The 27391-nt window shown below is 43.4% G+C and overlaps 1 protein-coding gene across 5 annotated transcripts in view; it reads left to right on the forward strand.

The window, feature by feature from the left end:
- Positions 1–27391, forward strand: part of MOB3B (MOB kinase activator 3B) — a 220761-nt gene that overhangs the window by 50045 nt on the left and 143325 nt on the right. For all 5 annotated transcript variants that reach the window (XM_065908187.1, XM_065908190.1, XM_065908189.1 and 2 more), the window contains exon 2: positions 23192–23808. In XM_065908187.1, coding sequence (XP_065764259.1) covers positions 23391–23808 — 418 coding nt within the window. In that variant the 5' untranslated portion in view covers positions 23192–23390. The remainder of the gene's footprint in view (positions 1–23191; positions 23809–27391) is intronic.

Raw genomic sequence — 27391 nt, forward strand, 5'->3', positions numbered from 1 at the left:
CAGACACCAATGCAGGATTAGCCACACAAGAGATGTATTAAGGGAACGCCTGTGAACAAGGCAAGTGTCCAGTACAAAGGGCAGGTGTGGGTCTCCTTTAGCAAAAACGACACGTTACGGATTTCAAGTCAGGTCCAGCAAAGCCTTCAGTCAAGTGCAGGGCCTTTCTGGGTGCTCTGCTCTGACCAGGAAGGCAAACAGGGACGGAGCTGGTTGGAGCCTGGGAGAGCTGTCAGACTGTGACGGGGGTCTGAGCCCAGGTGAAGAGGAGAGGAGAGGGCAGAGGCTGAGGGGAAGCATCCTGGAATTCTACGCTGCTCTAAGAGAGTTTGGCCAAGTTGTTGAAAAGCCCTTGAGCCGAAGGCCCCTGGTAGGTGAATTTTTCATCTCCCAGGAATAGGCTTGTCTTGGTCATCTTGCCCCACTGATGTCACTGACCAGGAGTAGCTTATGGAGGGCGTGATTTTATCACACATGCAGGGATGGATTTCAGAGCACAGTATCCATGACTCCCAGTCAGCTATGGGCCTTTGTTGTGGCACATTGGCTTTCTCTGGTTGCAGCATGCAGGAGCTTTTCTAGTTGCAGCATGCAGGCTTCTCTAGTGTGGAGCACAGGCGCTAGAGTTCATGGGCTCAGTAGTTGTAATGTGCAGGTTTAGTTGCTCTGTGGCATGTGGGATCTTAGTTCCATGACCAGGGATCAAACCTGTGTCCCCTGCGTTGGAAGGCAGATTCTTAACCACTGGACCCACTGGGGAAGTCCCCGTATTTTTTAAGCGTCACTCTGGCTATGGTCTGGAAATAGATTGCAGAACAGCAGTGGAAGCAGGGTAACAAATTAGGTCCATTGTAACTCCCCAAGAAAGAGTGGATGGTGGCTTGGCTGGGAGTAGTCACTGTGGAGGTGGTGAGAAGTGGGGGATGTGGTCATTTGAAGGTAAACTTCAAATTTACTGATGGATTAGGTGAGCAGTTAGAGGAAAAGAGGAGAGTCAAGAATGATCTCTCTTTTCTCTCTTTTCTGTTTGTCTGTTTGCCTATAACAACTAGATAACTACAGTTGTTATTTTCTGAGATGGGAACACTGTGTGAGGAGCTTATCTGGAGATTACAGAAATGAAAATCCATTGTAGACCTCTGCTGTGTTTTAGAAGTCTCACGTCGTTTTGCAACTTGCTTTTTCATTTTTGTGAGCTTCTTTCCATTTCAATACAGATATGTTGCCTCATTATATTTTGAGGGCTGCCCAGTATTTCTTGAATGGATGTGTCATTCTTGATTGAACTAGCTCCCTCAGGATGGACTTTTGGGTTATTTCCATTTTTGTGTGTGTGTGATTGTAAACCATGGTGCTTAACAATGATATTATTTATCCCTTGCCACATAACAAGATAGCCCAAAACTTAGTGGCTTAAAAACAACAACATGTAATATGTCTCAGTATCTCTGGGTTAGGGGTCAGAGCATAGCCCAGCTGAGCTCTCCAGTTCGAGATCTCTCTCCAGGCTGAAACCAAGGTGCAGGCTGGGGATACAGTGTGGAGGAATCTGTTTCTGAGTTGACTCAGTGGATCTGGGCTGGATTCAGTTGCTGGTGGAGCGTTGGCCCGAGGGCCTTCATCCCTCACTGGCTATTGACTCTCAGAGGGAGAACTCACAGCGTGACAGCTGACTTCATCAAAGTGGACAGATGAGAGAGTGGAAGAATGTGTAAGCACGACAAAAATCACCATCTTTAAAATCTCAGAAACACGCCCCATCCCTTTTGCTGTATTCTGTTCACTAGAAGTCAATCACTAGGTCCCTCACCCAGGCAGAGAGGATTACTCAAGTGCCATGGATACCTGAGGGCTTCCCAGGTAGCATTAGTGGTAAAGAAGCTGCCTGCCAATGCAGGAGCGTGAGATGCGGGGTTTGATCCCCGAGTCAGGAAGATCCCCTGGAGGAGGGCAGGAGACTGAGATCACTGAAGCCATCTTAGAAGTCTGCCTATCACTGTAGCCCTGTATGGTTATCTTTTGATAGATTATTAAAGGTGGATTTGCTGAAGGGAAGCATTAGTCTCTGAGTTGTGTCCAACTCTTTGCAACCCCATGGACTGGAGCCTGCCAGGCTCCTCTGTCCATGGGGATTCTCCAGGAAAGAATACTGAAGTGGGTAGCCATTCCCTTCTCCAGGGGATCTTCTTGACCCAGAGATTGAACCTGGGTCTCCTGCCTCCTGGCAGGCAGATTCTTTTACTGTCTGAACCACCAGGGAACCCCCTTGCTAAAGGAAAAGGTGTGCATATTTAACAAGTTCAAGAAAGGGAGTTTCCTGGTGGCCTAGTGGTTAGGATTCTGGGCTTTCACTGCTGTGGCTCCAGTTCAATTTCTGGTCAGGGACCTGAGATCTTGCAAGCTGCACAGCATCGGCCAAAACAAGTATAAGTAAATAAAATTAAGTTTCAAGTATAACACTATAAGATTTCTTATCAAAAGTGTTACTGCAGATTTCAAAGTTAATCTTGATGGAGCTATTTGCTACTGAGAGGGAGAGGTTGTAAATCCTCAAAGAGCCTTTGCCAGATTTTGTCAGGAGTCTCTCTTCCCCTCCTGTCTTCCTTCTCGCCCCTCCAAAATTTCCCAGAACTGGAAATAGCTGTGCATCTTGCAATAGAAATGACAGGAAGGTTCTAACCAGCAGGTACATGCCATTCCGTCATCGTGGCTACTAGTCTAGGCTATGCTGACCTGGGTTGTGCCACTGAGAAATGTCATTGCCTTTACTTGTTTGCTGGCTTGAGTGACCTTTTTGCAGCCAGCTTTGGTGAGAGAGATGAAAAAGCAATACATGGGGAGGGTAGATGGGGCGGATGAGAACTAGGAAACACCACTTGAATCACTTCTAAATCCTCTGTCCTCAGGAGTTTCTGGTGGAGGAATGAGGAGGTGTACGTTTATTTCTTCATTAGTCAGAAAGAATCTTTACTTAAAAGGACCCTCCTGTTTACTTGGATAGGGTTGGAGGAAATGAGAATTGCTTTATCTCCTTCCCACACACTTTTTTTGGTAGTTTTATAAGATTATCCATAAGTACATCCTAAACCTAGATTGTTATAAAAACGAAGCAAGCGTGTTGCAAGTATATGGCTGCCCTCAGGTCGGGTGGCCCAGCAGAAAGCTTAGGCTCTCTCTGCAGCTTAGGTCCCTTCCTAAGGGAAAATGCACGCTGAGGTCGCTTCCTCCTGGGAGCAAGGTGGACAGGGCTGCGGAGCTGGGGAGAGTGCGCGACCCCTGATGGTGCTGAGGGAACATATAGATGGGGTACCTGTTTGTGGCCAGCCCCTTGGGTGGAAGAGGGACGGGAATGCCCCATGCTCTGTCCCGACTTTCCACTTTCAGGCCCCTGCGTGGCCTCCACAAGCCCCGAGGCCCTCCTTGAATGTAGATCAGTTTAGAGTGCCAGCTCTCAGCGCAGCAGCTCCGTCTCTGCTTGTGATGCCAGCTTGGAAAACTTCTTGAACTGGGCATCTCCAGGGCCAAAGCCAGGCCTCCTTACTGTCTGGGCCCTTGTGTGAGCCGGGCACTGCAGGAGCCAGCCTGGAGCGGCTTCACTGGCCAGCAGGACCCGGCCCCCTGCACCCCTCCCCCCTGGCCCTCCCCCATCGGCTCTCACCCAGGGGCCTGCGCAGGTCGCGCTCACATTTCACAAGATGATGCTGCTAGATGAGAAAAACATGTGCATGCATCCGTACAGTGAGTCCAGCCATGTGGATTGCAGTCCCTGCAGAAAGGAGACCCTGAGAGCAGTGACCTTTCAAACGGAAATAAATGAGGGCTCCTTGGCCCTCCTTGCCCCACTCTGTCAGATTTTGTCTTTTTCTAGAAACCACGCTGAGTTAGGCCAAATTCAGGGAGAGGAAATAAGGCCCAGCTTATTGCATAATCACCCTCAACTTCTAGGATGTGGGGCCAGCCATCTTGTGATTTCAAATATAAATATTTGCAAACGGTTTCTGTCTTGATCGGTTATGCAAAAATCTGTGTTTAAGATATGCCGAGGTGGCTGTTAGATGTGTTTCCTTTTTTAATGGGCCAGTCTTCTATCTTTGGAACTTTGTTTTTTCAATCGTCAACTATGTTAAAGCTTTCGTTTTGTTTTTTTTTTAATTGACTGACAGTCGGTGGAAGAAATGTTTGTGGTTATGCTTATCAGAGTTTTTATAGATTCCTACATCATTTTCTTCCAAAAGGAATTTGAGTCATTTAAACTGTTTAAACTCATGTAGTTGCTTTTGGCTTTTTTTTTTTTTTCTCCTTAAGAATAAAACATAGTTTAAAGAAAATAAAATGCAGTTTAGATAGTGTTAAACACCTGCTTTGGTCTCTTGAGTGGTAGGTGGTTGCTGTTTTCCTAGGAGTGGTGACTGTGTTTCTGTTTTTCCTCTTTTTCTTAGAACAAATAGAGGAAATCTCTAATGGAGACTTTCTTAGCAAGACATACTGATGAATGTAGAATCTTAAATGAAAAAGAAGTCAGTGGATGTGGCTTCTTGGCCTCTATGCTTGGACCAGAAATAAAGCGAGCCTTCACCGCAGGCGTTTGGCACCAGGCTGTTGTTTTCCACCAGTTTGCTTCAGCAGCACACTTCTCCAGGCAAAAATTCCCCAGCCTTTGGAGATTTTTAAGGGCCTCCCACCAACCTTGTTTCATTGTTTTCGAGAAAAGTGGTGTCACCCTCATTTGTCATTAAAGAATAGTGTGGGAAAAATAAATAAACCGACCCAAAGAATAAAACAGGAAAAACAAAAACCACTCCCCTAAATGAATGAAAAAATTTACACTCATCACCCTTTTGTGGAGTAGCTCTTTCCATGCAAATTGGTTTAGAAACTACAGGAAGATTTTTTTTTCTTTTGATTTTTTTTTTGGGGGGGGGGTTGGGTTGTCTTCTGTTTTTAACATTATTGGCAAGTCTACCCATTGTGCTTACATAAGAAAATAAAAATTAAGATTTTGGAATTACAACAGCACCTCTGGACTCAGGATGAGTTTTTCTGGCACTGCCCTGAGAGAGCTTGATTTCCTGTCATAAGATAGTAGGCATAAATGTCCAATCAACACAGGCTTTCTGGCTGGCTTCTCTGAAGAAGCCTCCTAAACTGGGTTATTACCCTCCTGAAAGGCGGCTGGAGGGAGGAGTCAGAGCACCAGGCTTGACCAGAAATTCCCTGCTGTTCCTCACTCCCAGGACTGGCCAAGGTGGGTCAGACTCTGGAAGAACCGCCGCCTTACTGAGCGCCTACTGTGTGCCAGACCCGCTGTGAACCTCTTCTCCTCTCCTGTCTTATTCCATCACTTTTTTATATTTTTCTATAATTTGGTCCTGCATAAGACATCATTTAGGGGAAAAAGACTATGTTGCTTTAAAGAAAAAGACAATAACCACAGGGGAATTAAAGAAAAATTGTAATATATAATATACATGTATATATATATGATATATACATAAAACATATGCATGTGTGTGTATATATATATATATATATAGTTGTTTGTTGTTTAGTCATTAAGTCGTGTCTGACTCTTTTGAGACCCCAGGGACTATAGCCTGCCAGGCTCCTCTGTCCATGGGATTTCCAAGGCAAGAATACTGGAGTCTGCTGCCATTTCCTTCTCCAGGGGATCTTCCCAACCAGGGATCAAATCTGTGTCTCCTGCGTTGGCAGGTGGGTTCTTTACTGCTGAGACACCAGGGAGCCCCAGTATAGATGTATACAGCTTCAGCTGAAGTGTTGAAAGAGAGCGTTAAACTGAAGTTGGGGGCAGTTTTTCTTGAAGGGCTAGGTATCACATTTGGGTAGACATTGAAGAGATTTGTGGCTTAGTGGAAAGAGCACTGGCTCCGAGGCTCAGACTTTGTTTGTTTCAGCTCCAATCTGTCCTAAGTGTGGGCCTCACCTCATTTTTCTGGGATTAGGTGTGTTTGTCTCTGGTTTTGTGTTGAGTACATTAAGAGGATGAATTAAGTGATTTCTCAGGCTCTTCCTGCTGTGAAACCCTCCCCACAATGATCTTGCTCCCAGGCCCGTCCAGCCTATCCATAGTGCACGGGTGGTAGGATCTTGGCTTGAGGAGAGTGGGCTTAAGGTGTTCAGGATGACAGAAGGAGACAGGTTAGGGGCCAGGATGCTGCTACCATGTCTCACTGTGAAGGGCATGAAGGGTGGATCTGGCAGAGGTGGACGCTGGACATGGGCACCAACGTCACAGAAATAAAGTTTGCACTAAAGAAGGTGATGTGATATGTTTTCTTCTTATATACATTCTCCAAGCTGATTTCCCTCTTCTCTTCCCCATTATTTTTCCTTTGAGGTATATTTTTTAAACTTACTTTCTTCATTCATACATTTATTTAATATATATTTGAGTGTCTTTTTGGTTTGGACACAATGCTAAAAGTTAGAGCTCTAACTGTAAAATGAAAATGAATAGACTTCATGCCCTCGTGGATCTCACAGCTTAATTAAAATCGAGAAATGTTTTCAGTCATACTAGATGCCAGAACAGATGGAACTATATCAAAGTTTTGAGTGACTATAGATTAGAAATCTAGCAAGTGGAAGCAAAATGTCATAAATTCTTTAGCTAAGCAAAAATTTATAACTTTTCTAAAATATATGTTATATTATACATACTATTTATTTATATATGTGTACAAAGCTTTTCTATTACACTTGATAAAGGCTTGAGAAAGAACAATGATAAAAAGAGACAGAGGAATTGGAAAACAAACTAAGTAAAATGGGAGCACTGCTTATGAAATTGAAAAAGGGTAACAAACTTGATAAAAGATCTTCATGTGATCCAGTTGTTTTTAAACATGACTGCTCATTAGCATCACATCTGCTTTGGAGAAAAACAATTCCTGGGCATTAAACTATTTTTTAAACAAAATACAGAGGTTAGGGTTAGAGGCCTCTGTAGCATCATGCAAAGATGGCTACAAAGATCTACTGTGAGTTGTGAAACATTCTTTTAAGGCTGGCCATCCTTCCAAAGGAGCTGACTTTCCGGTGGATGCTGGAAAATGAAAACGTGGATGCTGTTTAGATTGGCCTGGAGAACCGCAGGTCTAGTGGCTGCTAATGATCTTTGCATGAAGTATCTCTGGTTACTGAAAAGGTTTTTTTTTTTTTTGTTGATCATCCTTTCCTAGTGATTCTTGGAGTGTGGCCCTCTCAGCTGGAGAAGGGACGGTTGTATCTGTGCAGCATTTGATTAGAAATGATCTAGATGTGCCATTGAGCCACACAGCTTCCTGTTCGTGCTGGGTCAGCACTGGTCCTCATGCTGCGATGCAGGCTAGGGTGGGATCCCAGGGCTCTGGGGGCAGGGATGGGCCAGACGTGTGAGCACAGAGATGCAACACAGTGTGAGGTTACGGCATGAGTGTGAGAGAGGTGGGTACAAGACGCAGGTGTCACTGGACAGAGATGGTGAGCCATCCTGCTCTTTTCCTTCCTCTTTTCTCTACCTCTTTTTCTTTCCTCTACCTTCCTCTCTGTCCTTTACCAGAGGTTGAAGTTAACCCTGAGAGAGCCTTGAGGCTACGAGGCTGGGCAAGGGAGAGGCCTTACCTGAGTGGCTCAGAGGCCTTATCTTATCATGGTTTAGATTCCATGTTTAGATTCTATGGCCAGAAGGCTGCTGGCCATACCCTGTTCCTGGACAGTGAAAAGAAAGTGAAAGTGCAGTCGCCCAGTCCTGTCTGACTCTTTGCGACCCCATGGACTGTAGCCCATCAGCCTCCTCCGTCCATGGGATTTTCCAGGCAAGAGTACTGGAGTGGGTTGCCATTCCCTTCTCCAGGGGATCTTCCTGACCCAGGGATCGAACCCAGGTCTCCTGCATTGTGGGCAGACGCTTTATTATCTGAGCCACCCTGGAATCCTGGACAGCAGCCACCTGCAACCTGGGGCTGTCAAGCCTTGAGCTCACAGACTGTTGTGGAATGTCCAGAGACGCCTCACGGATGAAGGGCTCCTCCTTCTCTGTGCCCAGGGCAGCACAATATCTGGGAGAGATGCTCCCCTCGACAGTCTCTGTCGTCTGAGTCGACCCTTAAGGAGACTATGCGGGCCTGGTGTGGAGACACAGAGCTTCTGCAGATAAGTAAGTTATGTTGTCTTAAGCAGGGCTATCCTTGGATTGATAATACCAAAGCTCTGCTAGAAAACAGCTATGTTTACATAGGCAAGCTTGTGTGCAAAACCTGATATTAGCATCTCCAAGAGGGCCCCCCTGAAACAAACAATATCAGTCTTCTCTAAATGGTTTCTGAAAAAAATTGATAGAAACAACAGATCAGCCTTATTCTTTATAGAAGCCAGACTGGAGGATGTAGCTCTAGGTCTGTTAGTGAAATTTGCTTGTTAAATCTGAACCCTAAGTTTACCCACCTTTTCCCAGGCAGTGCTGGAGACATGGGCTTCCTCCATTCAGAAAGCTGAAGCAGCAAATAGCATACTCGCTGAGGGCAGGCACCTCTCTGGAGGCAGACTGAGCCAGCGGAGCATGCCCAGTTGATTCTTCTCATATTTACCAATGACAGGAGTCAATCCCTCCACTTCCCCTGGGGTAACATTAGTAAAAGGACAGAGAAAGGCCAGTTGTTTCCTTAGGGAAAATTCTTCCTAATAAAACCCAGGAATGGGGACATGAAGCTGTCCTTCTGACTCCAAGATTTTATACATTTTGAAGTTCAGGTCTTATGGAGAGGATGTCAAAGGACAGCCTGGTTATGCTTAGGACCCCTGTTGGTCAGGAAGCCATTTGAAACTGGATACTATGAGAAATCTGGGTTAATAAATGTAACATTTGAAATCTGTCTCTCTTTGCTCACACTGTCTCACTTATCTCCCGAACACGTGGTGCTATTCAGGTCAATTCAGTTGCTCAGTCCTGTCTGACTCCGACCCCATGCACTGCAGCACGCCAGGCCTCCCTATTCATCACCAACTCTTGGAATTTACTCAAACTCATGTCCATCGAGTCAGTGATGCCATCCAACCATCTCATCTTCTGTCATCTCCTTCTTCAGTCTTCAATCTTCCCCAACATCAGGGTCTTTTCAAATGACTCAGGTCTTCGCATCAGGTGGCCAAATATTGGAGTTTCAGCTTCACTGTCAGTCCTTCCAATGAACACCCAGGACTGATCTCCTTTAGGATGGACTGGTTGGATCTCCTTGCAGTCCAAGGGACTCTCAAGAGTCTTCTCCAACACCACAGTTCAAAAGCATCGATTCTTCAGTGCTCGGCTTTCTTTATAGTCCAACTCTCACATCCATACATGACCACTGGAAAAACCATAGCCTTGACTAGGTGGACCTTTGTTGGCAAAGTAACGTCTCTGCTTTTTAGTATGCTATCTAGTTTGCTCATAACTTTTCTTCCAAGGAGTAAGCATCTTTTAATTTCATGGCTGCAGTCACCATCTGCAGTGATTTTGATGATATTGGCATTAGTACAAAGACATAGTGTGTAGCCCAGGGGAGGAACTAGTTAAGGGGCAGAGTCTGGACTGAAGCCTACATCATTTTGGCTCTGAAAGCAGATCTCTGTCCAGTTTTCCAGGTGACCACATTGTTTACAATTGCTTGTTTGATTCAGTTTTATTTCAAGCCTCTCTTTTAGTTGTTGTGGATGTGTTCAAGAACACAGAGAGGATAGCATCATGTAAATGATGAGGTGCTTACCTCTCAAGCACCGTGGAGTTATCCTTGTGTCCATCTGTTTCACCTGTGTTGTTCAGTCCCTCAGTCGTGTCTGACTCCTTGCGACCCCATGGACTGCAGCACACCAGGCTTCCCTGTGTCCTTCACCATCTCTTGGAGTTTGCTCAAACTCATATCCATTGAGTTTCTGGTGCCATCCAGCCTCTGGCGCCCCCTCTCCTCCTGCCCTCCTTCTTTCCCAGCATCAGGGTCTTTTTCAATGAGTCAGTTTCATCTACTCTGAAGCTCGCTGGTGGATGTTTGTTTTCTGTCTTTTGGGAGTTTCTGGGGATGCAGCCTAAACCCTCCAGTGGGATCCCTGTGTTTGATAAGAGGAGTAACTTCCTAATCAGTTGAGAAAGTTATTCTGTTATCAGCACACAGAGATCATAGTTGAGTTAAATCCTAATGTGTTGTATTAAATGTAAAGCATTTAAAATGTTTACATGAGAAATTTTATATTTCCTTCCAAAAAAGTGTTTGAGAGATTAATGGGAGGGCGTGGGACATGTAATGTGTCCTGTTATATCAAAATGCATGAAATAATATTGCACTAGGTTTTATTACATGCAAAAATACCGAAACTCCTTCACAATATTAAGTGGGTTATAAATATTGGGGAATCTTGACTCATTGTCAGATCATTTAGATTAACATTATTTCCTTTTGTCTGAGAATTACAAGTCCATTCAAATGAAGCCAGAAGGAAGCATTTGATTTCTTACTTTCATCCTCCCATTGCCACCCCCTCCCCTTACTCATAAACACACACGATCTAAGTGTTTGATAGTGAGTCAGTATTCCCCAATATTTATAGCCCACTTAGCTTAACTGAATCATTTTCCATTACTCATATCGTTTATTGGTGTTAACGTGGGAATTCATAGCTCCGTTTGTCACCAGTCACCATGTAAATAGGGCTTCCCCGGTGACCCAGCGGTCAAGAATCTGCCTGGAGTGCAGGAGCCGCAGGAGCCATCCCCTGGAGGAGGGCATGGCAACCCACTCCAGTGTTCTCGTCTGGAAAATCCCATGGACAGAGGGGCCTGGCGGGCTGCAGTGCATCGGGTGGCAAAGAGTCGCAGATGACTGAAGCAGGCAGGCACACACCCTGTCAATAACGATGTAATGATTTTCCATGAAAAGTGCTTCCATGTGAGCTATCGCTTTTGATTCTCACAGCAAAGCAATAACGAAAATCTTGAGAGGTTAAGCACCAGTATTTTTTAAAGAAAACAGAACTGAGGCACATAAAGGGTGCCTTGTGCAAAGATGCAGCCATCAGAGACACTGCCAGGTCCTGACTGCACACCGCAAAGGTTCAAGAAATACGTGTCCCCGGGGGTGGCACGTGCCTGTGTGCATAGCGCTGGGTCTGTGTTTCTCCCATCCTCTTCCGTAACCCCCTTAGATGACGCTAGAAGTTCCTCTGGTCTTTCTTTGGTGAACTACTTAACTGTTTAAGAGGCAGTCTTTTTCATTGTTTTTTAAATTTAGTAACTTATTTATTCATTTACTTTTGGCTGTGCTGGGTCTTTGTCACTGCGCGTGGCTTTTCAAAAGCTGCAGCGGCGGGGGCTGCTCGCTAGCCGTGGTGCACGGGCTTCTGTTGTGACGGCTTCTCTTGCTGCGGAGCATGGGCTCCCAGTTCAGTTCAGTTCAGTTCAGTCGCTCAGTCGTGTCCGACTCTTTGCGACCCCGTGAATTGCAGCACGCCAGGCCTCCCTGTCCATCACCAACTCTCAGAGTTTACTCAAACTCATGTCCATTGAGTCGGTGATGCCATCCAGCCATCTCATCCTCTGTCGTCCCCTTCTCCTCCTGCCCTAGGTCTTCTTAGTTAGGATTAAGGGTTTTAGAGTCAGCTTGACTACTTACTGTTCCCATGACCTGGGACAAGTTTTAATCTCACTGTGTCTCAAGTTTCTCTAAGTATAACCTGGGCATAGCAATACCCAATTCATAATTTTCTACTTAAATAAATAGTAAAATGTTAGTTATTTGACTATTATATGAGATTGAGTAGAATTTTAACCATTCTAATATTCTAATTGGCTATTTGCTTTCTGAAGAATCTGACTTTCTATTAAAACTTGTATCAGGAGGGAGGCCCAGGAAGGAGGGGCTACTTATCGCTGATTCATGTTGTTGTGCAGCAGAAATGAACAGAATATTGTAAAGCAATTATACTCCAAAAAAAAATTTTTTTTAATGGCACAAACTTTCAGTTATAAAATAAAGCATATAATATACAACCTGATAAATATAATTAACACAGCTGTGTGTTATGTGTGAAAATTAAAAGAGTAAATACTGAGTTCTTATCACAGCAAAATATATATTTTTCTTTTATTTTGTATCTGAGGGGATGGATGTTCACTAAACTTATTGTGGTAATTATTTCATAATGTATATAAGTCAAATCATTACATTGCATACCTTAAACTTACACATGCTGTCTGTCAGTTATATCTCAATAAAATTGGAATAAAAAGACTTAGCATCATAATATGATTCAAAGGATGGTGATGATGATAGCAGCAACCATGTTATTCACTGCCTTCTGTGTTCCAAATATTGAACAAATATACCCTTTGGAATTCCCACAGCAACCCTACAGATGGCTATGTTCTTAGCCACTGGGCTATAGTACCTCCAAATTTTGCCTACCATTGCTGTCAATTCTACCCATCCATCCCCCCCAGCTTAAAATAGTACCCTTTGGAAAATTTGAAATGTATTTTCCAATTTCCAGTCGTCTAGCCCACTATGTGTTCTCTGCCACCTTCAAAGGTCTCTTGCAGTGCTTCCAGACGTCATACATAAATTCCCATTGTGCCAGGGGTAAAAATTTTCCAGACCCTGAGACTCAAATTCACTTAGAGTGGCTAAAAGTAAGTAAGTTTGTTAATAGTTACAGAAACCAACTTCCTTGAATTGGAACATTTTTCCTTTAAAGCAAGACTTTTCCAAGAAAGAATTGGCATATCCTGTCTCAAAGAGAAAGAAGGAAATGGTAATTGACAATGACCTTTATCCCAGTATCCGATGGAGGTTCTCACTGGCATCATACCAGCTAGTATGCACCTGTGCTTTGAGAAGTAAAAAAACATTTTTTATTTGTCGTAATTTTTTGTTTCACCTATTAAATTAGCTCTATCTGTAGTTCCCACCTCATCCTCCATTTCTCTATCTGCCTACGTATTGTGGTCCCAACAAATCATGATTTTATTTTTAACTACAAAAATATTTTTTAGCTAGGTGAAAGATTTGGGAATAGAGAGCAAGTGATTGCTAACTTGGAGAGGTTTTTTTCTTTTAAAAATTATTAAAGCAAGTTTTCATCTTCTGAGATATACTTCTTAAAACTTCCATCCCCTGTAGTTATGACTGCATGGGCCAGGCCTCTAGAAGTTAGTGTGTTAAGCTGAACCAACTTGATTGGATTCGCTGTCCATACATAGGGCTTGTTTTCCAAAGAAAAATATTGTTTAGAGTAGCAAACTTACAAGCCTGCTCAGGCATGTTGTAAAGCCGCTGGAAAAGTAACTTGGAGCAAGTTTTGTGAATGGAAATGTAGTGCTCAAGTCACATTCTGCTTTAAAAAGTTGTAACAAATACAGATGAATTAAAAAAAAAGAAAAATAAATAAAAATTATTAAAATAATTAGGTTGCATTTCATAAATATTAAATGTGCCAACTGAACATTTATCTTACAATAAATTTTACTTTCATTGTTTATTTTTGAAACTATGATAAGATTGGATCAACCCTGCGCAAGGTGGAACCAAAGATTTGCCATCTCCCTCATTACTGGGAATCTGAACCAGTCTCTACTGGGCTCAGGAAGGACTTTATTTAAGAGGACTTCATCCTGTTTAAGAAAAAATATTTTTTAAAGTCTGTCTTTTCTTCAGCACAGTGTGAGTATATGGTAAATTGCGCATCTGCAAGCCAAGTTGTTCAGCTGTGTCTAACTCTTGCGACCCTACGGACTGTAGCCGCCAGGCTCCTCTGTCCGTGGGATTCTCCAGGCCGGGATACGACAGGTTGCTTCTTTACCACTAGCACCTCCTGGGAAGCCCATATGGTAAATTAAACCGCACCAAATAAATCCCACACTGTCTATCCTTCTCTTCTTTTCAGTCTTATTTACCACTAAGTGTCCTCTTCTGAATAGTGATGTTTCTGAGTCTGGAGGATTCTTACGGGTCTCTGCTATAAAACCTGTGCACTGACCTATCACTGCTGTTGTGCCTCTGCAATGTACACGCTTGCATGCAACGTTTTTATCTTTGGAGGACATACTCATATTCTTAATGCTAGACTGCCCACACTGGTGACTGAAATATGCAAATAAGCAATGAGAAAACAACCTGAATGGACACCGAAGAGCTAGAAATTAATGGGGAGTGATGGTCATGTGACAGACTTCTATAGGGCTGCACCTGTTCGTACTGACTTGATCTGTGTTCAGAAATATTCTGGGCATTTTAAAGCTCTGAAATCATACATGCCTTTGAAGATGAAATTGAGGCAACACTGTTTTTCCCAACTAGTCTAAAATGCAACAATATAGCGGCTCAAAGATGAGGAGATAGATCATCAGAAAAAAAAAAGCAAGATTGCTTCTTAGGCAGGAATCTCTCCAATCTGGGGACTGTTTTGTGAACAAAGATAGCACCTAATGACTAGGCAGGAGTAAAACATTCCATAAAGATCGATAGAGTCACATTTTAAGGTACAATCCATTTATTGGAGCCTAAGAAGGTCAGATGATGTAGAAATTATTTGTGCGCACACCCATGCGTGTGCACACACACACACATACATACATACATTTCTCTAAAATAAAAACCTAATCTACTTTTATTCAATATTTGAGGTATTAGAGGAGGGTTCCATGGACTCTTCTAGCCCTAAAGAGAAAAAATAGAGTGGAAAGGTAAGAAATCAGATGAGTCATTCTTTAATTTCAAAGAGCTGCAATTTTAGGTAGATCATGGGAAAGCAGCAACCACTTTGAGAGAGAAGTTGGACACATATCTTGACCTCTCAGGAGAGGATGCCTCAGAACAGCCCAGCTGTTGGTAAAATCTGACCTCAGTGTGCTGGCAGTGAACTTGCAGCTTCAGGTCAAATCCCCAAATAATGAAAGATAGGAGAAATAATGAAAGATAGGAGAAAAACTGGTTTGGTTTCATTTTTGTCGTTTCACTTTGATGCAACGGGTTCTTCATTCACTGTCATTTATTCATTCATTCAGCAAACACTTACTCAAGTTGGCTCTGTTCCAGGCATCATCCTAGCTCCTGGGGGGCCCCACAAAGAAGATGGCACAGAAATTCCCTCATGTGAGGTCCTTCTGGGGCTCCCATGTTCCTAAGTCCTTCCTGTAGTGCACTGCCCTGCCAGCTGGTCCGGCCAGAAGGAGTGCTTCATCCTACAGAGAAGACAGTAAGCTCCCTTCCGCTGGCTAACGTCGCTGTGGTCCCTCTGCTTTCTGCCCTGCCCAGCCTCTGTACTACCAATTTCTATAGATGCTAAAGAGGATGCGTCTCTCTGGAGTGGATGGGAGAGTTGTTTCATTTCTCCCTTCTTCCTGGCGAGGACTCTGATTTTTCAACTAATAAGTTAGAAGACATCAAGAGGAAAAGAAAAATAAGAACTTTCCTTGCCAGTGTTGCTTAGTTACCTCGACAACATTTCCTTGCCGCCCAGCTGAATGTTCTCTGCATATTTTTATAGCGCACATATTTTATTGCTATATTGATCTATTTAGCAGAAAATATGGAGAACACATGGAGCTCCTGTCAATTCCATGCTGTTTATTTGGATTTCCATTTTTCTCTTCATTGTCCTTTTCATTCCTGACCTGAGTAATACTGTATAGGAATCCCATCATAATCCATGTGGAGGCATTTAACTCAGTAGCTAAAAAGGCAAAAGCCAAAAAACTGACCTTAAAATTAGACAACAAACTGTGCACTTTTCAAAGGCAGGGCCTGGATTTTAATTAGCTCTGTGTCCTTGATGTCTAGTCCTTTAGAAAAGGTTTATTGGTGGCATGAGCAGTTGGCTTCAGACATGTCTTAAGTACCAGCATTGTAATGGGTGTTATTCATAACATAGAATTTGCTATAGTTTTAGCCAGGGGGCAAAACTGGTGACTTGAGCTTTTCTTTCTGGAGACTGGACAAAGACAGAGAAAAATGACTGTCTTGTTGCTTCTGCCACATTGTTTAGTCAAAGCAGCTTTCTTGCATGAGGCCGTGGGAGCAGAAGGAGAGCCACAGTCCATCTGGCATTTACAAGAAGGTATTCACAGGGAACCTCCTGGATCCAGGGGCTGTGCTGTCCGAGGCAAGCCAGATCAAAAGACCTGGTCATTGTTACCATCTGTCAAGGCAATTGTATTCAAAACACTGAGTCTCTCCTCATTCTTTTTCTCAGACAGACACACACTCAGCTGAAAAGAGGTTTGTTTTTTTAATTGGAGTCTAGTTGCTTTAAGCAAAATGGCCTTAAAAGCAAACAAACAAAAAAACCTAGGATGTTTAAATACATACAATGTCTGTAATGTGTTATGAAAGTAGATGTGATTTCTCTTGGTGAAAAAATACTGGAAGTGTGATATTCAGATAATGTACAGTTCATAAATGAAAGAGTAAATTGAAGTTAAGAGTTCAGTGGGAAAAAAATGAAAACTAGGTTTATGAAGCAAACTCTTGACCAAACAAAACATGGAAGAGTATTAGTTTTCCCCTTTCCCAGCTCGCTCACCCAGTACTCTTCAAAGTATGTGCTTTGGAGATTTTGTTAAAATATAGGCTTAGATATACTGGGTCTGGGGAAAGGCCTGAGAGTCTGCATTTCTAACAAGCTTTCTTAGTTAGATCAGACCTTAGCTGAAGTGTCATCCATGGACTTAGAGATTTGGCATTACCTGGGAACTTGCTAGAAGCATAAATTGTTAGGTGCCAAGCCCAGACCTACTGGACCAGAAGCTGCATTTTAACAAGGTCCTGTGTTCACATTCAAGAGATGCTGCTCTAACCATTTTATAAGCCTACAGTGTCCATCGTGGGTAAGGATCCTGATGGGGCTCTGTGTTAAAAGTCAGGTTGGATGGATCTCTTGGTGCCTTTTAATTTCAAAACTCTTTTGGGTACTTGCCTCAGTAGAGCATCTGACCCTCAGATAAAGACACAGACAGGTGCCTCTTTGTTCGTTCAGTGACATGATGAATTTGTTTTTGTCTTTCTTGGAGTGCCCTTGTCTTTAAACATGGGGGCCCACTGACCAACCTATCCCTGTTCCAAAAACTTTAGACAAAAATGTTTGACTGGAGGACTTCCCTGGTAGTCCAAGGGATAAGACCCTGTGCTCCCAAATGTAGGGCCTGGGTTTGATCCCTGGTCAGGGAACTAGATCCCATGTGCCACAGCTAAAGATCTCACATGCCACAACTAAGGCCTGGCACAGCCAAATAAATAAATATTTAAAAAAAAAAAAAAAGTTTGACCGGAAGAGACATCCTCACATCTGAATGATGTCAGAATGATGAACATCTTTGAAACAACACTAGAGGTCAGTTTCTGTTTCTTCATCTGTAAAATGGCAATAAGAATACCACCAGTGCTAGCTTCCTTTATAGCCATGTTGTGAGGACCTGGGAAATCTATATCTGAAGGGGCTTTGAAAACATAAAGATGGTCATGAGGTTTAAGAACAACTTTAGTAAGGAAAAAAGTCATATGCATTTCAGTATCAGAGAGGTCTGGATTCAAAATTTAACCTTTCAGTTCAGTTCAGTTCAGCCACTCAGTCGTGTCCGACTCTTTGCGACCCCATGAATTGCAGCACGCCAGGCCTCCCTATCCATCACCAACTCCTGGAGTTTACTCAAACTCATGTCCATCGAGTCAGTGATGCCATCCAGCCATCTCATCCTCTGTCGTCCCCTTCTCCTCCTGCCTCCAATCCCTCCCAGCATCAGGGTCTTTTCCAATGAGTCAACTTTTCGTTACCATCTACTAATTTTGTGATTTCTGCAAAATTATTTCATGTGGTTCAGTCTCAATTTCTTTTTTTACATGATGATCATAAAACCATCTATCATGCAGTATGCATGTGCTAGGTTGCTTCAGTCGTGTCGAACTCTCTGCGACCTTATGGACTATAGCCCACCAGGCTCCTCTGTCTGTGGGATTCTCCAGGAAAGAATACTGGAGTGGGTTGCCATGCCCTCCTCCAGGGGATCTTCCTGACCCAAGAATCGAACCCGTGTCTCTCATGTCTCCTGTGTTGGTTGGTGGGTTCTTTATCGTTATTGCCACCTGGGAAGTCCCCGTCATGGAGGTGAGGGTTAAAATGTGAATAATATATGTAAAAATCTGGTGCATAGTAGAGTTTAATAAATGATAGCCAAGAGCAGCACATTAACTTACTTGGTTGAGAAATAATTCTCCAAAGATGATTTTTCCCTCAGTTAAGCCTGTAACACTGGGGCAAGAAAAAAAAAGAGGCTAAAGGTTTGAATGGGGCTTCCCTGGTGGCTGAGTGGTAAAGAATACACCTGTAATGCAGGAGACCTGGATTCCATCCCTGAATTGGGAAGATCCCCTGGAGGAGGGCCTGGCTACTCACTCCAGTATTCTTGCCTGGAGAATCCCCATGGACAGATGAGCCTGGCAGGCTACATCCACCAGGTAGCAAAGAGTCAAGACACAACTGAGAGATTAATACAAAGGTTTGCATAAACGTTGATCTGGTTCAAGAGATTAACATCTTGAAGTTAGTTATGTGAGTATCTGTGGAAGAAAAATCCCCAACCTCAAGCAAGGGTTTGATGTTTATTTAAACCTTAGTGAGTACCATGCACTAGAGGGCTTTGTGATATGGAGGATTTGCTGTGATTATTCTGTACATTCCCTCGCTCTCAGGAGAGGCACCAGAGGGACGTGATGGTGTCCACAACAGCCTGGTACGAAGGTAGTCCTCCACGCTGGTGTCTGTGCGCGGACACTCCAGGGCGTGGGGAAACAGCTGAATTAATGATAACGAGGGTCATGTAAGGTGATGAGAGAAGGAAGATTGCTTTGCGGACCGTGGGAATGGATGGTCCCCTCATTATCAGAATAACAGAACAGCAAGTCTTATTTACTGGAGACGTGAGGGGGCGGCTGTTGGGTTCTTGCTGCTTTACTGTCAGCAATTAAGCATTTGCAGTACAGAAGGACTATTGTCTCTTTTAAGAGGAAATAAAAGCCCTTCTCCTCCTCTCTCTATCTATCCCAACCTCTAGCTCCTGGTTTTATTTTGGAAATGCTCTTTGAAGGCCTTTGGTTTTCTTGTTTCTTTTCAGGCAGATTCAGCCTTTGGGAAGGTTTTCTTTCTTTTTTTTTTGCAGAGGAGATTGCCCCTTTCTTTCCCTAGAGTTTGCAGAGTTTTTGTGCTGATAACCTTCCTGGTGATGTTCTGAAGTGACCGGAAATGTGATTTCCCAGACAGCCAAAGGCAGGGTGTCACGTGGCCCACTTTTCCACACAGGTCTCCTTGTGGGGAGTGTGTATACTCAAGGCCAAGTGATGATGGAAAAAAATACCTCACTGATACACAGTCTGGCAGTGAAATAGGAAGAGGATAGGATTTAGAGGAGGAAGTAAGCAGACTGAGGCTTCAGCGAGTTGTCAGAGGTCTTTAACTGAATAATCAATGCTTCTGAACCAAGACCAGAATCTATGAGAGAGTCTATGAGAGGGAATCGGGGTGTCTTAGATGGTCTTGGGTTCTTTTTTTGTTTTGCCTGAATAACTTAAGTTTGAATGCATCACCAAACCCTGTTGGAGTGTGGCCCACCGGAACCCCTGCTTGGCAGGAAAATGGCAGATCAGTGGGGTTGTGCCGCACGTCCATCTCAACAGATGCCACTGTGGCTCTGGCCACAGTTGTGGGTTAATTTGCTAGGGCTTGACCCGTGGGCAGATCAACAGATCCTCTCTGTTTTCAGGCCACAGGACACAGTCTTCACTTCCAGCCAGTCAATACTTGTGTTTTTAGGGGAATATGTGCATGGAAGGGCTAGGTAAAGTAGGCTTTATGAATGAACCAGTAGGAAAGACAGATTGAGGAGGATCACTTTTTAGAATGTAAGACTATGTGGAAAGAGCATTTGCTGGGAGTCAGAAACTGAATCTCAATCCTGACCATGCCCCTACTCGGCATGGGGCCTTGCTTACAGCTATTTTATCTCTTGGATACTGTGGTTACTTTGTGTGTCTGTTAGTCACTCAGTTGTGTCCGACTCTTTGCGGCCCCATGAACTGTCCATGAAATTCTCCAGGCAAGAATACTGGCGTGGGTTGCCATTTCCATCTCCAGGGGATCTTCCTGACCCAGGGTTCAGAACCCGGGTCCTTGCATTGCAGGCAGGTGCTTTACTGTCTGAGCTACTAGGGAAGCAGGTCTTGGAGACCCAGGGATAATGATACCTGCTACAAATCTACTACACCTGCTCAAAATCTACTCTAAACCACACCAGGATTTTGAAAGGGTGAAATGAGGTGCTGGAGAAGAGAACATTGAAGACTTCAAAGCTGTGATGTCCAATATGACAACCACTAGCCACGTGTGACTTTTGGGATTATTATATAATTAAATCAATCAATTTTTAAAAATTAATTAAAATTAAATAAAATGAAAATTTTAGTTTCTGAGTCATACTAGCCACCTTTTTAGTGCCCAGTAGACACTTGTGGCTAGTGGATACCATATTGGGCAATAAAGACATAGGACATTTGCATTATCACAGAAAGTTTTATGGGCAGCTCTGCCTGAATGCACTATCTAGGGTGTGATATTAAAGATGTGAAGTGTGAAGTAATTGGCCTCCAACTAATAAAATAAAATTAAAAAAAAAAAAAAAAGATGTGAAGGATGGCATGTTTAGGGGTGATAAATACTGTCACAGTTAGGGGTTCTTAGAAAGAAACAAAACACACCCAAGTTGGCTGGAGTAAAATGAGATATTTGTTTGACTAATTCAAGAAAAACACATGTGCCCCAAAGGATCTCTTGAGAGTTCCTTGGACAGCAAGGAGATCAAACCAGTCAATCCTAAAGAAAAACAGCCCTTTTCCTCAGGGAAATCGATCCCAAGGATTGGAGATACAGCCAGACTTTAAGAGGAATTGGAACCAGTTCCTGAAAGACGATCGAGAACAAAAGAAGTATGGCTGAGTGCCTTTGATGTTTACCTAAAACTGTTGTATTTTTAATAGGCTATACCCCAATACAAAATAAAACGTTGAAAACAAAAGAAGCTACCCTCTCACCGCTGCCTCTCCCTCTTCCTCTTGTTGCTCTCTCCCTGTGGCCACTTGTGTGTCTCTTTTTCTCTGTCCGTGGCATCTTCCTTCCTCTCCCCCTCCTTCACTTCTTCCTTTTCTTCTTTCTCTACACCTTTCCTTCTCCTCTCTCCTCTCTCTCCAAGTCCAGGTTTCTCAACTGTACTACTCATGGTCCAAAGAGGGCTCCAAAGAATTCAGTTCTTAAAACTTGCTTTATTGCAGTATCATTGATTTACAGTGCTGTGTTGGTTTCCAAGGTACAGCAAAGTGATTCAGTTATACGTGTATATAATAGTTTGCATCTGCTACTCCCAAACACCAATCCTCCCCCCAACCCTCCTCCTTGACAACCACCTGCCCTCTATGTCTGTGAGTCTGTTTCTGTTTTGTAAATAATTTCATTTGTGTCAAATTTTAGATTCCACATATAAGTGATATATAGTATTTGTCTTTCTCTGCCTGGCTTACTTCATTTAGTATGGTAATCTGCAGGTCCATCCATGTTGCTGCAAATGGCATTATTTAATTCTTCTTATGGCTGAGTAATATTCCATTGTATATATATAACTACATCATCTGTCAATGAACATTTATGTTGTTTCCATGTCTTAGGTCTTCAGTTCAGTTGCTCAGTCATGTCTGACTCTTTGTGACCCCAAGGATGGCAGCATGCCAGGCTTCCCTGTCCATCACCAACTCCTGGAGCTTGCTCAAATTCATGTCCATTGAGTCGATGATGCCATCCAACCATCTCATCTTCTATCATCCCCTTCTCCTCCTGCCTTCAATCTTTCCCAGCATCAGCTCTTTTCAAATGATTCAGTTCTTTGCATTAGGTGGCCAAATATTGGAGTTTCAGCTTCAGCATCAGTCCTTCCAATGAATATTCAGGACTGATTTCCTTTAGGATTGACTGGTTGGATCTCCTTGCAATCCTAGGGACTCTCAAGAGTCTTCTCCAACACCACACTCAAAAGCATCAATTCTTCGGCACTCAGCTTTCTTTATTAGTTCAACTCTCATATCCATACATGACTACTGGGAAAACCATAACTTTGACTAGATGGACCTTTGTTGGCAAAGTAATGTCTCTGCTTTTTAATATGCTGTCTAGGTTGGTCATAGCTTTCATTCCAAGGAGCAAGTGTCTTTTAATTTCATGGCTGCAGTCACCATCTGCAGTGATTTTGGAGCCCAAGAAAATAAAGTCTCTCACTGTTTCCACTGTTTCCCCATCGATTTGCCATGACATGATGGGACAGGATGCCATGATCTTAGTTTTCTGAATGTTGAGTTTTAAGCCAGCTTTTTCACTCTGCTCTTTCACTTTCATCAAGAAGCTCTTTAGTTCCCCTTTGCTTTCTGCCATAAGGGTGGTGTCATCTGCATATCTGAGTTTACTGATATTTCTCCCGGCAATCTTGATTCCAGTTTGTGCTTCCTCCAGCCCAGCGTTTCTCATGATGTACTTTGCATAGAAGTTAAATAAGCAGGGTGACAATAGACAACCTGATGTACTCCTTTCCCCATTTGGAACCAGTCTTTTGTTCTCATGTCTTAGCTATTGTAAATAGTGTCAAGCAGACCCAGTTTTCATCACTTCTCAGGGATAATACAAAGACTGGATCCTGATTCCAAGTTTCCAGAGAAATTTGTTGTGAGGACCACCCCTGCTCCAATCAGGTGTGTCCAAGGGGATGGGGGTCATGTCCTCATGCTTACTCAAGGATAGTGAAGGGTGGGGCAGATACTCTAAAAAGGAGCATATGGGGATATTATTGACTATCATGTTCATCCTTAACACCTTGGAGTGGCCCATTGAAACTATGACCACTTAGTGAAAAGTTGTCAGAGATTTGACTAAAGCCGTAAAGAAAAAGGCTGTGATACCTTTTCACCTTTGGTTATATGATTTGATCACCAATACAGATTCTCAAGGATTTGGCTTGACTTCTACATTATTATACCTGGATATAAGTGGGCGCAGTCAGAAGCAAGGTGGAAATCGGGTCTAAGCCTTGTCATTTCTTAAATGCAAATGGGACATTAATGAGACCCTTTTCCTCTTCTACCTTTAGGAAGAAACATGAAGTTCCCCTGGAAATTATTCAAGAGGAAGATGGAAAGGGCTATCTAAAAGAGACTTGAGAGCCACAGACCACAAGACTGGGGCCAGAGGGCTGGCAGTGGAAAACCCTGTTGGGTTGCGATCTCTCACTGAAAAGTCCCAGTTGCCTTTTTACTTCCTGCCGAAGGAAGGGAGAGAAGGAGCAGACCATGTCCATAGCCTTGAAGCAGGTGTTCAACAAGGACAAGACCTTCCGGCCCAAGAGGAAATTTGAACCTGGCACGCAGAGGTTCGAGCTCCACAAACGGGCTCAGGCCTCCCTCAACTCGGGCGTGGACCTGAAGGCGGCCGTGCAGCTGCCGAGCGGCGAGGACCAGAACGACTGGGTGGCGGTGCACGTGGTGGACTTCTTCAATCGCATCAACCTCATCTACGGTACCATCTGTGAGTTCTGCACCGAACGGACCTGCCCTGTGATGTCAGGGGGCCCCAAATACGAATACCGGTGGCAGGATGACCTCAAGTACAAGAAGCCGACTGCCCTGCCGGCCCCCCAGTACATGAACCTTCTCATGGATTGGATCGAGGTCCAGATCAACAATGAAGACATCTTTCCAACGTGTGTGGGTAAGTCCGTGACCAGCTGCCTGGTTATTTTGTCACATCCCACCCCAGCTTGGAAAGTTGGCAGAGACTCCTTCTGAAGCGGCCTGCCTTTGAATGCTGGATAGCATCCATGCCACTGTTTCCCTAAGTCCCATCATTCATGTATCTACAATTTCTTTTTCCATATCTAAGGACCTTATGGAAAAAAAAATCATGTGTGGACCACTTATAATTATTCTGTGGTCCTCAGTAGTGGGGAACACTGGCTTGATGAAAAGTTAAATTTGATCTTATTGACATCCTTAGGATTAGCCTCCAAACCCACCCAGAGTTCCTAGTGAAATTTTTAATTTGAGCTAATTAACTGGGTAGTTACACTAACTCTAGTACAGTGATTGGTAGTCATCTCAGGATGAGAATTCCCAGTATGAAAATCCATGGATTTGTTTGGGAGTTGAACAAACAGGTGGTTGGCATTTTGGAGAAACAAGATCCTGGCATTCTCTTCTTCCCTGATCATAGGTATTAATTCCTGGCTGTTCTATTAACTCTGGACCGTTGTGGAGTGGCTAGACCAACCCAGACACTTGGAATGCAAATGCTTTCGTCTGCTTTGTACTATAAAAGCCATGAAACTCTTCAAGGGGAAGGACCAGACCTTTTCCATGTCTTTTATTTCTTTATGCTGCTTATCATTGGGTCTGCCTGCCTAGCAGGATGAATTTACAATTCAGTTTTAGGGCCTTTGGGTCAATAGAGATGAACACTATCTCTGATGCCCAGCATGGTGCCCTGGAACCTTTTAGGCACTGAGGAACTATTTGTAGAATGACTGAAAAAAGTACTTATGCTGCTGTAAAATATTATTGAAAAGATCTGAGAAGGTTGGGGTATTTAAAAAAAAAAAAGCATTTGAAACACATTGCTGAAATCACCTTTATATGGGGCACGTGTCCACATGTGGGATGTGGGAAGTTGAGGTGGGGTGTATGGAAGTAATTGCTTATATAAAAAATATATATATATATATATAACTTGACTACGGTAGTATGTCCATTTTGAAATATTCAGCACACAAACCAATTTGCTCAGATTCCTCTTGTTGCCTGGCCTTGCCTGATTTCCTCTTGCACTTTCTCTCTGCTGGCTCTTGTAGGGCAGGAGATGGGATGCATGATAACACAGTTCCCCTTGGTTGACTCACCGGCATAGGAGGAAGAAGGCAGTTTTCAGAAACTCCCCTAGCTGCATAACTGATACCTTGGAGGAGTAGAAATTTCCTTGGCTCATGTCTTGCATTTTCATTGACTGTCGGAGGCTTCTTTTGGAGCTGGGAGGAATTTGTCTTTTCCGAAAGCCTTATAGGCCACTGCCAAGGCTCTGTGCAGAACATGTGATAGCAATAAAGATAAATAAATCTGGGCAAGGATCCCTCCTCATTGTCCTTCGCCTTCTGTTTCTGTCCTTTGATGCTTTGAACTCTGGGCACTTCTGTTCTCTCTGGCAGCTGTGGTTACCACACAAAGTTGCTGACCAGAAATAACATCACGGAACCTGGTGTGTTACTTAAGGGCGAGGAAGCTTCTGGCGCTCTCCTTGGAAAATAGGACATCAGAGGTGATTTTAGACTTTGGAGGAAATCAGTGGATGCTGCTGCATCTCTCAGAGTAATTGACTTTGCTTTCTTTTTCAATATGGTTTCCTTAGCCATTCACTATGCTTGGGGCATGCTCACTTGATCAGAATCCTCTGTTTCAGCTCTTCCCAATATGGACTTCACAGTATGAAAGTGTTCTGAGAGGTCTTAATAGGTGCATATGTTTTGTCTTTTTTTTTGTCCCCATGGAAAAATAGGTTTGGGAAATGCTGAGTGAAACTGATTTCTTTACTGAAGGACTTTATTTTAATGTGCATTAAATCTCCAAGAAATCCCTTGAGAAATCTGTATGAAGGTCAGGAAGCAACAGTTAGAACTGGACATGGAACAACACACTCGTTCCAAATAGGAAAAGGAGTACGTCAAGGCTGTATATTGTCACCTTGCTTATTTAACTTATATGCAGAGTACATTATGAGAAATGCTGGGCTGGGTAAAGCACAAGCTGGAATCAAGATTTCTGGGAGAAGTATCAATAACCTCAGATATGCAGATGACACCACCCTTATGGCAGAAAGTGAAGAAGAACTAAAGAGCCTCTTGATGAAAGTGAGAGAGGAGAGTGAAAAAGTTGGCTTAAAGTTCAACATTCAGAAAACTAAGATCATGGCATCTAATCCCATCACTTCATGGGAAATAGATGGGGAAACAGTGGAAACAGTGACTGACTTTATTTTTCTGGGCTCCAAAATCACTGCAGATGGTGACTGCAGCCATGAAATTAAAAGGTGCTTACTCCTTGGAAGGAAAGTTATGACCAACCCAGACAGCATATTAAAAAACAGAGACATACTTTGCCAACAAAGATCTGTCTAGTCAAGGCTATGGTTTTTCCAGCATTCATGTATGGATGTGAGAGTTGGACTATAAAGAAAGCTGAACGCCAAAGAATTGAGGCTTTTGAGTGTGGTGTTGGAGAAGACTCTTGAGAGTCCCTTGGACTGCAAGGAGATGAAGCAAGTCAATCCTAAAGGAAAGCAGGATGTTTGGAAAGACATGATGGATACTCACTGGAAAGACTGATGTTGAAGCTGAAACTCCAATATTTGGCCACGTGATGTTAAGAACTGACTCATTTGAAAAGACCCTGATGCTGGGAAAGATTGAAGGCAGGAGGAGAAGGAGACGACAGAGGATGAGATGGTTGAGTGGCATCACCAATGCAATGGACTTGAGTTTGAGTAAACTCTGGGAGTTGGTGAGGGACAGGCAGGCCTGGCCTGCTGCGGTCCACGGGGTCGCAAAGAGTCAGACACGACTGAGCGACCAAACTGATCTCAAATATCCAAGAAAGTAATATGGTAGTATGTAGGGGCTTCCCTGGTGGCTCAGATGGTAAAACAATCTGCCTGCTAATGCAGGACATGCGGGTTTGATCCCTGGGCCAGGAAAATCCCCTGGAGAAGGGAATGGCTACCCACTCCAGGATTCTTGCCTGGAGAATTCCATGGACAGAGGAGCCTGGTGGTCTACAGTCCATGGGGTTGCATAGAGTTGGACACCACTGAGCGACGAACACTTTCACTTTCAGTGTATCCTAATTTGAAGCTGGTACCTTTTTTCTTAATGGAATGCTGTTAGCATCTTTCGGGAAATGTTCATCTGTATACATTAGAGTTGTCAAACTTTTGTATGTATCAGAATTACTTGGGTCTTCTTTTCAGAATTTAAATTCCTTGGTTTTTTCCCTCAACAACTAAATCAGAATCTCTTAGGTGAAGCCTAAGTATCTCTACTTTTAGTAAGCTCCTCCCACTCTTCTTATTTATTGTAAACACCCAGAATGCTTTTCGTCCCTTCCCCAGGAATAGTTTTGTTTCTTTTCTCTGTGGTTTTATCCATGTCATTCTCTCCTTTGGAATCCCCTAACATCTCTGTCTAGTGAATTCTCATGCATCCTTTATACCATCTCCTCTGTTGAAGACTGTCATCTTTCAGAATGTAAAC

The sequence above is a fragment of the Muntiacus reevesi genome, chromosome 17, assembly GCF_963930625.1.
Source record: "Muntiacus reevesi chromosome 17, mMunRee1.1, whole genome shotgun sequence".
Taxonomy (NCBI): domain Eukaryota; kingdom Metazoa; phylum Chordata; class Mammalia; order Artiodactyla; family Cervidae; genus Muntiacus; species Muntiacus reevesi.